At 38.4% G+C, this 9,257-nt stretch overlaps 1 protein-coding gene across 2 annotated transcripts in view; it reads right to left on the reverse strand.

Annotated features, from left to right (window-relative positions):
• Nucleotides 1-1,072: 1,072 nt before the first annotated feature.
• LOC138698848 (uncharacterized) overlaps nucleotides 1,073-9,257 on the reverse strand; it is a 38,636-nt gene continuing 30,451 nt past the window's right edge. For both annotated transcript variants that reach the window (XM_069825062.1, XM_069825063.1), the window contains exons 5-6: nucleotides 3,402-3,549; nucleotides 1,073-3,310 (exon numbers count right to left, since the gene is read on the reverse strand). In XM_069825062.1, the coding sequence (XP_069681163.1) occupies nucleotides 3,105-3,310; nucleotides 3,402-3,549 (354 nt within the window). In that variant the 3' untranslated portion in view covers nucleotides 1,073-3,104. The remainder of the gene's footprint in view (nucleotides 3,311-3,401; nucleotides 3,550-9,257) is intronic.

The raw sequence follows: 9,257 nt of genomic DNA on the forward strand, positions 1-9,257 counted from the left end.
CCGAGCGAAACTCCAGATCAGCAAGAAACGCACTACAGTTTTCTAGATAGTGAAATGTCTACAGGACATTATCTGTTTCTTCTTATTTACTTATTCTCATTAAAATTCATTGAAAAATATTTTTAAGATTCCTACAGGTATGAGAGGCCTAGGTTAAACAAAAAAATACTTGGTTCTTAGTGCTATGAAAATCTCTTATATATTCTGCTATTAATGTCATGCCATTTTCTATTGAGATTAGAACTAATATTAGGTCATTTTAAGAGCACAGATTTTTAAATATTAAAGTCTACCTGTATAGAGTCACAAACAAGAAGATTGTGCGATTTGTGTGACATAAAAGTAAAACTAAACTCAATTCAATGCAATTTGATAGGGTACGTAAGTTACTAGGTAATATTATTGTCCAAAAATTAGTTAACTTATGTCCACAAGTGGTAATGAAGATCAAATCTCTAATCCTGCAATACAAAAGACGGCTCAAGCTGTGGTTATCTGGGATTTATGGCGAAGAACGAATTCTGACTGTATGCTTTGAACTACATAGATAGTTATTTCCGGGATCGATGCATTGGTCGAGAAAGTCGTGTCGTTCGGCTGGCAAAATCCCTCAACCCTCGATTTAAATATGTAGGCCTACTTGTGGGGGCATCTGAAGGAGTTAGTTTACCATGTGGAAATTACGGATGAAGAGCTACACTCAGGCATAGACTCAGGAATGCCTGCAATAATCAGAGCTGGCGCAGAATTGTGGAGGCGGATGAGAGCTTATTGGTATCGTTGCAAGCCAGTCTGCCGTCGAGTTAACAATGAGGATGGATACTTGGAACACTTTCTTTGATTGCTATCGGAATGTGATAGGCCTACAATTTTTCTAATAATTTTCTAGCCTAGTAAAAAAAATGTTATGTATGCACAGATATACTACCTACATCATCTACTTATTAAGGCCTTCGATTCAGGTATCTGCTCGTTAGCACCAATCACGTAATTTGTAATTAATAGATAACTGCATTAATTTATTATAATACTGATACAAGTAATACTACTCACAAGTACTGGTACTCTAGAATTGTCATTTTAGTGCAAAACTCTTTCCATATAAAGCGTGTCTCAACAAGAACGCCGGATTTAATCATGTGAATGATTGAACAAAAACAGATAACAGTGACACCAACCCAACAAGACAATGGCGCAATGTCCCAACTATGTCTTCTTGTTGTTAGGTTGGCAACACTGTTATGTATTCTCTTATCTGCTTTTGTTGCATTTGCTCACATTATTAAATCCGGCTTTCTTGTTGGAACACTATAGGCCTACTTATGTACGAATGAGTAAGCTCTACAATTTTAAAGTTTCAAGTTGGTATCGATTATACGCGCTCAGTGCACTGCGAAGCAGCACGTCTTAGAACCGTCCACATGCTAAATTAAAACTTTATAAATAAAAATATGCCATAAGTTATCGTCACACATTGTTATAAAACTACGACATTTACAAAACAGTCTTTAAATTTTAGAATATACGTATAATGCCTAATCTGGCAATGTTTACGTTATATGTATTTCTTATGACAAGCACATTGATATTAATCATTGATCATTTATCTATAACTTTATAAACAACCAATAACAGAAAATGATAATAATCTATCAGTTCTAAATATTTCACTATTGTTTATATCAATAAGTTTGTAAATAAATAACACTGTATTTTAACTAGTACTGAATAGTCTATATGCTTGGATCAATACCGCTTTGTATTGGACTTAAAAACCTAAATAACGGCAGTTCACATCCAAATTTGAACATTTTGGACTGAGATCAGATCATTGCAATAGCTGTTGTTAGGTATATCGATGATAGACTTTATTTTTTAGATCTGAATTAAATGATTTATAATATTGTGGTCGCCTTTTCAAGTCCCTTAAACACTGCGAAGTCCTAATACGTACCCCTTTCCTCTGTTCTTTGCTGCTTTGTCCATCAGAGGAATAGACCAATAAAGTCTCACGAGACGTCCTACAGATTAGAGATGGAAAAAATATTCTCTTCCGATTCACGAGATTCAGGTTTCAAACATTTCTAAAATAACACTTTGATAAAGAAAATATGGGTTGGGATTTTATATAGTACGTTGTCTTGGAAAAATGTTCTAGGATAGTTTATAATGTAACAGTTTGATTCAATAAAGAGAGGGAAACTGATGATTTCACAGTATTAAGAATTATGTTTGAAATTACAAGTAGCTGTTTATTGCTTCAACAGTAAATATCAATTTTAATTTTTAGTTAATTTAAGTAGGCTTCTAATCTGACGATTTGAGGGATATTTAAATGTAAAACGATAGAAAATAAAAGTAACTAAATAAATACAATAGTACCAAATGTCAATGTTCCTGGAAAAGGACGTCGGCTCTCAAAATGCCAAACTAAATACAGAACTGAACACAACCCATTGTTTTCGAGTGATGTCGTATGTTATTATTGCCACTTAATACTTCTAAGAGAATACACATTGTTATTAGTGTGGTGACAATATCGTCAAAGAAAGCTCTGGTCGCAATCACAGAGTTCCGTGAAAAAGAACGTATCTGTCTGCTTTGTGGAACAACATGGAAGTTTGGTCGAAGTGAAGTTTGACTCTACAAACCACGTTTCCAAATATTCCAAAGAACTGTCATCTCGGTCAGAATAATTTAATCGTATTTTCTCTTCCGGAACTGCTCCATTTGTAGTACTCTTCAGTTATTTCGTTTCTCTCTTCAATGGAGACGAAAGTCTGTCAACAGAGCAAGAAAATCTGGCGAGACTAGGAAGAGTTTTGGCCGATAATATGGCCTGGATAATCCATTAGTTTATGACAAGGAACGTCTAATTTCCTTTCTTTTCATGCAGAGGATTCTTCATCGCACCATAACTGTTCGTTATTCTCAGTCGGGTTTGAGCCTTCGGAACTTGAACCCAACGGCAAATTCGGTGACTATTACACTACCGAATACGTTAGACTCTTATTAAAGTCGTGAATCAACATTCCTCACAACAAAGTCATGAGAGCGTCAATTTTAGTGAATGGTTATATAGAACAGCCATCTCCGTTGTAGAACTACGAGGGTGGTGGGTGTAGTTCTACAGCTGCATGGAACGGAGGAGGTAACAATTCGAAATCTTCTGTATATGGAGGCGGTGGCGGATCGGGTTCTGGGGGCGGATCGATTACGAACACGATGGGAGGCGCCCTTGGAGCCACCTGTCTGTGGTCCAGTTTGTGGTGGAAGCTGTTGACCACGATGATGAAGTAGGACGTTGTCACTGCAACACAACGAAGCAAACGTGGTGGTCAACTCGAGAACCTTAGCCACGCATCCCATCTCCCTTACTTATTTTAGCTATATTTTAATACCTATACACAAGGCGCTGGCACCTATGGACTTGAGTGGCGGCTCGTCGTCCAGGAATGCCATGAACAGATTCATCACGAACACGACGATGGCGGTCATCAGGAACACAGAATTGACCACGATCCAAACGTTTATAAACAGCGGCTTTTCCTGTAAGAACAGCAAAACAAGTAGTTCCGAGTGTGGGCTATAGCTGTCAGATGTTCAGAATGACAGTAAGGGACATCTGGAATCCATCACTTTACACACGAATTTGGCAATCAGGAAATAAATATTGCCAAGACTCTGTTCTAGCTAAATTTCAAACAAAAGATTTTATTTAAGTGAAGTGCCTGTGTACTTTTCTGTATAATGAATAATTTAGTGTAAATACAGATACACATAGAAACCTTTACTGAAACCATAAACGTTCTATTTACTATTCGTTAGACTGGGCAATTCAATCAGGGTTACGTCAACACAATACTTGTATTTAAAAATTACTTCTAAAGTTGTTAATAGTAGAATATTCAAAATCTGAGAAATTCAACATTATATAAATATATATGCTCTTACGTGATAGAAGATGTCACTATAACAGAAGACATGTAGGCTTAATTTTACAAGGAAGAGTCCACACCTGTGGAGTAACGGTCAGCGCGTCTGGCCGCGAAACCAGGTGGCCCGGGTTCGAATCCCGGTCGGGGCAAGTTACCTGGTTGAGGTTTTTCCCGGGGTTTTCCCTCAACCCAATACGAGCAAATGCTGGGTAACTCTTGGTGCTGGACCCCGGACTCATTTCATTCAGACGCTAAATAACCTAGATGTTGATACAGCGTCGTAAAATAACCCAATAAAATAAAAAAAATAAAAACAAGTAAGTCTACTTTAAATCAGTGCTATAAAAATTCATGACGTTAGAACAAGATCGATGACAGACATTTGACTTGTTCGATATAACTTAACGAAAATACGCGAACGTTGTTGAACAGTAATAACTACGATACTTCACTTGTGTTAATACATATTGTAAATTTTGGTGGTAGATTACCTGGTTGACTAGTTTCGACGTGGTTTGCGTAATTTACCACTGAAATTTACAATATTAACACTGTGAAGTAGTTATTACATGTTCAATAACGTTCATCAGTGATTATATAAGTGTTAACCCTTTCCGCTCGAATGAGTCCATTTGGAATCACTAAATATTATACCCTCTCTAGCAACATAATAATAGTACATTGCTTGGTTCGTACCCTTATCGACATTCCAATGACTCCAAATGGAATCGTTTTATAAAACCTAATCTGAAATAATTTTTTCGAGAAAATATCCAATATTCCTCTTTTATTAGGTCAAAATACAAGATAGATGGAAAGAAAAAACTTTTTCACCCACAAAAAACAAATTCAGATCAGAAAGGGTTGAAAGAGTGTATCCAAGAATGAAGAAGATACGGGGTTTATGGGGCTTTGATCAACCTAACATACAGATGTTATCTTCAAATACAGGACATTTCGACTATACGGGATACCCATCGATCTTAAGACTCGCAGGATAGCTTTCGAACTATAATATTGCGTTAGGTGTACATTGTTTAACGACGCATTGGTTTTTAGAATCCATTATAATAAAAGAGAAGCAATAAATAGATGTGCGATCGCTCTTCGTTGTAAAGAAATATGGGGCTGTGGGAAGAATAAAGTCGGTTAGCAACTTGTCTCACTCCTTTTCGTCCTTTCATTGAAGTAACCTAGAGAAATTTTGAAAGGAAGCCGAAAATAAAAGTAACCTAATGGGAGGGAGGGGAGAGATATCGCAGTGCACCATTTGGTATAGCATCGGAATTTGACCTCACCATTTAAGTTTTGAACAGGATTCGAACCATGACTAATCTCGGTTAGGAACGTTTAAGTAATATACATTAGTTAACCAGAAATGTAATAGGATTACCATTAACGGATGATACACAAACTGTACAGTGCTTTTCTTTCACACTGTGACCAGCGCACGGTGGCTCGCACACCGGCCACAGCAGCTGGGACTCCCGCCGAAACAGTTAAATATCCCCGCTACAGCTTCACGTTCTCATACTTACAATAATAATATAAGCATATACCTTATCATAAGAGATGTTGGAAATGTTGTTCTTCTCTATCCAAACATTTCTGGCATCTTATCAGGAAATTTTCATTCACATTCGAGAGTTCAATATCTGAAATTGAGTCAATTTCTCGCATGATGCTTTCTTGTAGTTCTTCCAATGTATGAGGGTTTGTTGCATACACTTTATTTTTCAAGTTCCCCATAGATAAAAATCGCATAGGTCCTACAGTTAAACCAGGGGATCGTGTTATTCTTCGCTTTCTATCGCGAATCGATCCCGTTTTCCTGAATTTGTTCTCAAATCTTTACACAGTTTCTCTGTGTGTGATAGGTAAACCGGGAAATTGAGCTTCAAATCGCTTTCTAACTTCCATACAAGAGTTTGTTGTCACATATGTGTCGTACATAAAACTACTTTGTGGTAATGTGTAATCGTGTCGAGGCATTGTGGAAAACTGCGCAAGCACTAATAACACTAGTAACGTAATTAGCATTCAAAACTCGTACATTTGTACACATGGAACAGGAACGAAACAAACTAGACAGTGGCTTCAGTGAGACTGCTGTTCACTCACACAACCTGCTGTTGCCACAAACATGCGCAAATCTTATGCGCGGGCGGCGGGAATCCCAGTTGCGTGATATAACTGTTTCGGCGGGAGTCCGAGCTGCTGTGGCCGGCTTGCGAGCAGCCGTGGCTGGCCGCAGTGTGAAAGAAATGCACTGTATACAGGGTGTTTAAAAATACGGGGCATAATTTTAGGTATGTATTTCCCACATGTAGACAATCAAAATAGTTCATTACAACATGTGTCCGGAAATGCTTAATTTCCGAGTTATGGCTTTCACAATATTGAAATTCACCGGAACGTTTTTCTTTCCGCAGGTCGTTGTCATTACAGAAGATGTTCAAAATGTCCACCTCCTGCTTGAATACAGACCTCACATCGATGTCTCATTGACCTGCGAACACGATCCCAAACTCCAGGAGTACTGCGTATGTCCTCAGAACATGCCACAATTCGATTCCGAAGGGATTCCAAATCAGGCACCGGAGACGAATAAACCAATGATTTTAAATTGCCCCACAAGTAGAAATCGAGAGGGTTCAGATCAGGTGAGCGTGGAGGCCAAGCAATTGGGCCACCTCTACCTATCCATCGATCAGGAAACCTTCGATCCAAGTACCGGCGAGCCGTACGACTGAAGTGTGCCATCATGTAAGAAGTGAATGTGTTGACGATTGATCAGTGGAGTGTCTTCTAAAACATGAGGTATGGTGTTTTCCAGGAAGTTTGTGTACGCCTGCCCCGTAAGTCTGTTTACAAGTACATGGGGTCCAACTAATCGATCACCAATGATACCGGCCCACATGTTGAGGGAGAACCGCACCTGGTGATGAGATGGAACAGTTGCACGTGGGTTGGTTTTCATACGCCCATACATGCTGATTGTGGAAATTTGTTATGCCATCTCGTGTGAACTGTGCTTCATCTGTAAATAATACTAAGGCAGGAAAGTTCGGATTTACACCACACTGCTGCAAGAACCACTGACAACCTAACTCGTGCAGGGTAATCTGCTGGTGACAGGGCCTGTACACGTTGCAAATGATAAGGATATAATTGATACGCTTTCAATGGTCTCCAGACAGTCGTATGAGGAACATTGACTTGCAACGCTACCCTTCGTGTGCTGATGAAAGGAGTCATGTTCACAGCCTCCAGAATCTCCTCCTGTACTTCTGGAGTTGTAGATCTTGGCCGTCCCCTTCCCAAACCAGGAGAGTTAAATTTTCCATACTCGCACAGACAGTAATGGAGACGTACAAATGTCTTCCGATCTGGACATTGTCGCTATGGGTACCTCTCCTGGTACAAACGACGAGCCAGCGCAGCATTGCCGTCCGCCTTACCGTACGTGAAGTGTATCTTTGCCAGCTCTTGATTTGAATACATGTCGCACAGTCTAACGCTTACACAACACTGAATGTAACCTTCGCCTCGGAATGAACTGTCAGAGTGCCCTCTTAATGTCTCCTTTGACGGCAACGACCTGCGGAAAGAAAAACGTTCCGGTGAATTTCAATGTTGTGAAGGCCATAACTCGGAAATGAAGCATTTCCGGACACATGTTGTAATGAACTATTTTGATTGTCTACATGTGGGAAATACATACCTGAAATTATGCCCCGTATTTTTAAACACCCTGTATAATTTTGATGACAATAAATATACAAATATACAAAATATTAGTTAACCACGCATTATGTTGTTTGTCTGCGGCATCAAACTCGGTTGCGACTTAAACCACACTAACCATGAGAATTTACTCACCGGTCGAGTGCGAGCGGTTAAGTAGCTAACCAAATGAATCCAAATGGAGTATGACGATGGAGAGTTTTTGCAATAACGCGTTTCTTGATACAGTATACTGTAATGCCACGTGACGGAATACGGTGGTCATATTAACGGTATGCAGTACGAGAGAGTTTTTGCCCAATTATGAGAGACTGGATACGATAAAGACAAAAAATATTAATAATAACTGCGTCAGGTCATAGCATTTGGAGGCATGGAAGGTGATTTATTACAGGATATGACATTAAATAATGTTGACAGAAAAAGGATTATTCAGGAACGAGCTTGGCGAATCGTAGATTTGATTTAAATCAATTTAGTGATGCAGAATGTCGGACAAATAGTATTTTAGGTTACGTTCAGAAGAACTCTAACTTACGCCCATGCTTACAGACTATAGTCAGCGTTGCCAATTTAGCGACTTTTAATTATTTTTAGGAGACAATTTCTTTTAACTTTTCTATTGCTTAAACAGGGATTTAGAGATTTTTCAGGATCCTCTAGCGACAAAAATAAAATTCATCCATTAGTAATAAGGAATCTAGCGACTTTTGAACTATGGTTTGGCGACTTTCAGTAACTTCCTCTTTAAATATTAATAGCCTGTTTTTAAATTATTGTAGGTTTTTTCTGTAGGCATACTTAACACCTGAGGAATAAGCAGATGTAAATAATAGGATAAAAATGTTGCTGCATCACGCATGAAGCATAGGATAAAATTGTACGTAATTTTAACTAACTTACATGACACACCGAAAAACTCAAGCTACTTTTTTTCATTGTCACGCCATCAGTTTGTTTATATTCTATTATCCCTTTATAGTATTTCTCAACAAGATCGAGTAAAAATTAATTGCCGTATGCGTTGAAATTTGGTACTCTCTCTCCCTCTCCCTCCCTCCCTCCCTCTCTCTCTCCCCCTCTCCCTCTTCCTTTTTTAATTTATTTCCTTTCCATAACTTCTTATTTCAAGGAATTATAAATAGAAAAGAGGCCTACGTCTATATGAACATGAATAAATACAAATTGCAACCATTTATACAATATTTTATAATATCGCTTCACAGCCTCCTGAATACTATGATGAATTGCTCCGGAGAGAAATAATGGCGAAATAAACACGCGACAATTAACCGCGGTTTCGTAACCAAGCAAAGTTGATGATGCATCGATTTATATTCTTATTAGTTATGGGTATCTAACCACGCATTCTAACCGAGATTGGTGCACTCGGCCATATGTATTCCACGGGTGTTCAAAGCTACTCGTTAAACTTTCACCTAATATGTCAAGTATCGAATGAACATGTATCGTGAAGGAGGAAAGCTGTATAGTCTTTTGTCATCATTGTCTTCTGATTCTACAGTATTATTCCAAGATTAGCAATAATTGCTTTAAAATATTGTATGAGTC

Source organism: Periplaneta americana, chromosome 4, assembly GCF_040183065.1.
Source record: "Periplaneta americana isolate PAMFEO1 chromosome 4, P.americana_PAMFEO1_priV1, whole genome shotgun sequence".
NCBI classification, from domain to species: Eukaryota; Metazoa; Arthropoda; class Insecta; order Blattodea; family Blattidae; genus Periplaneta; species Periplaneta americana.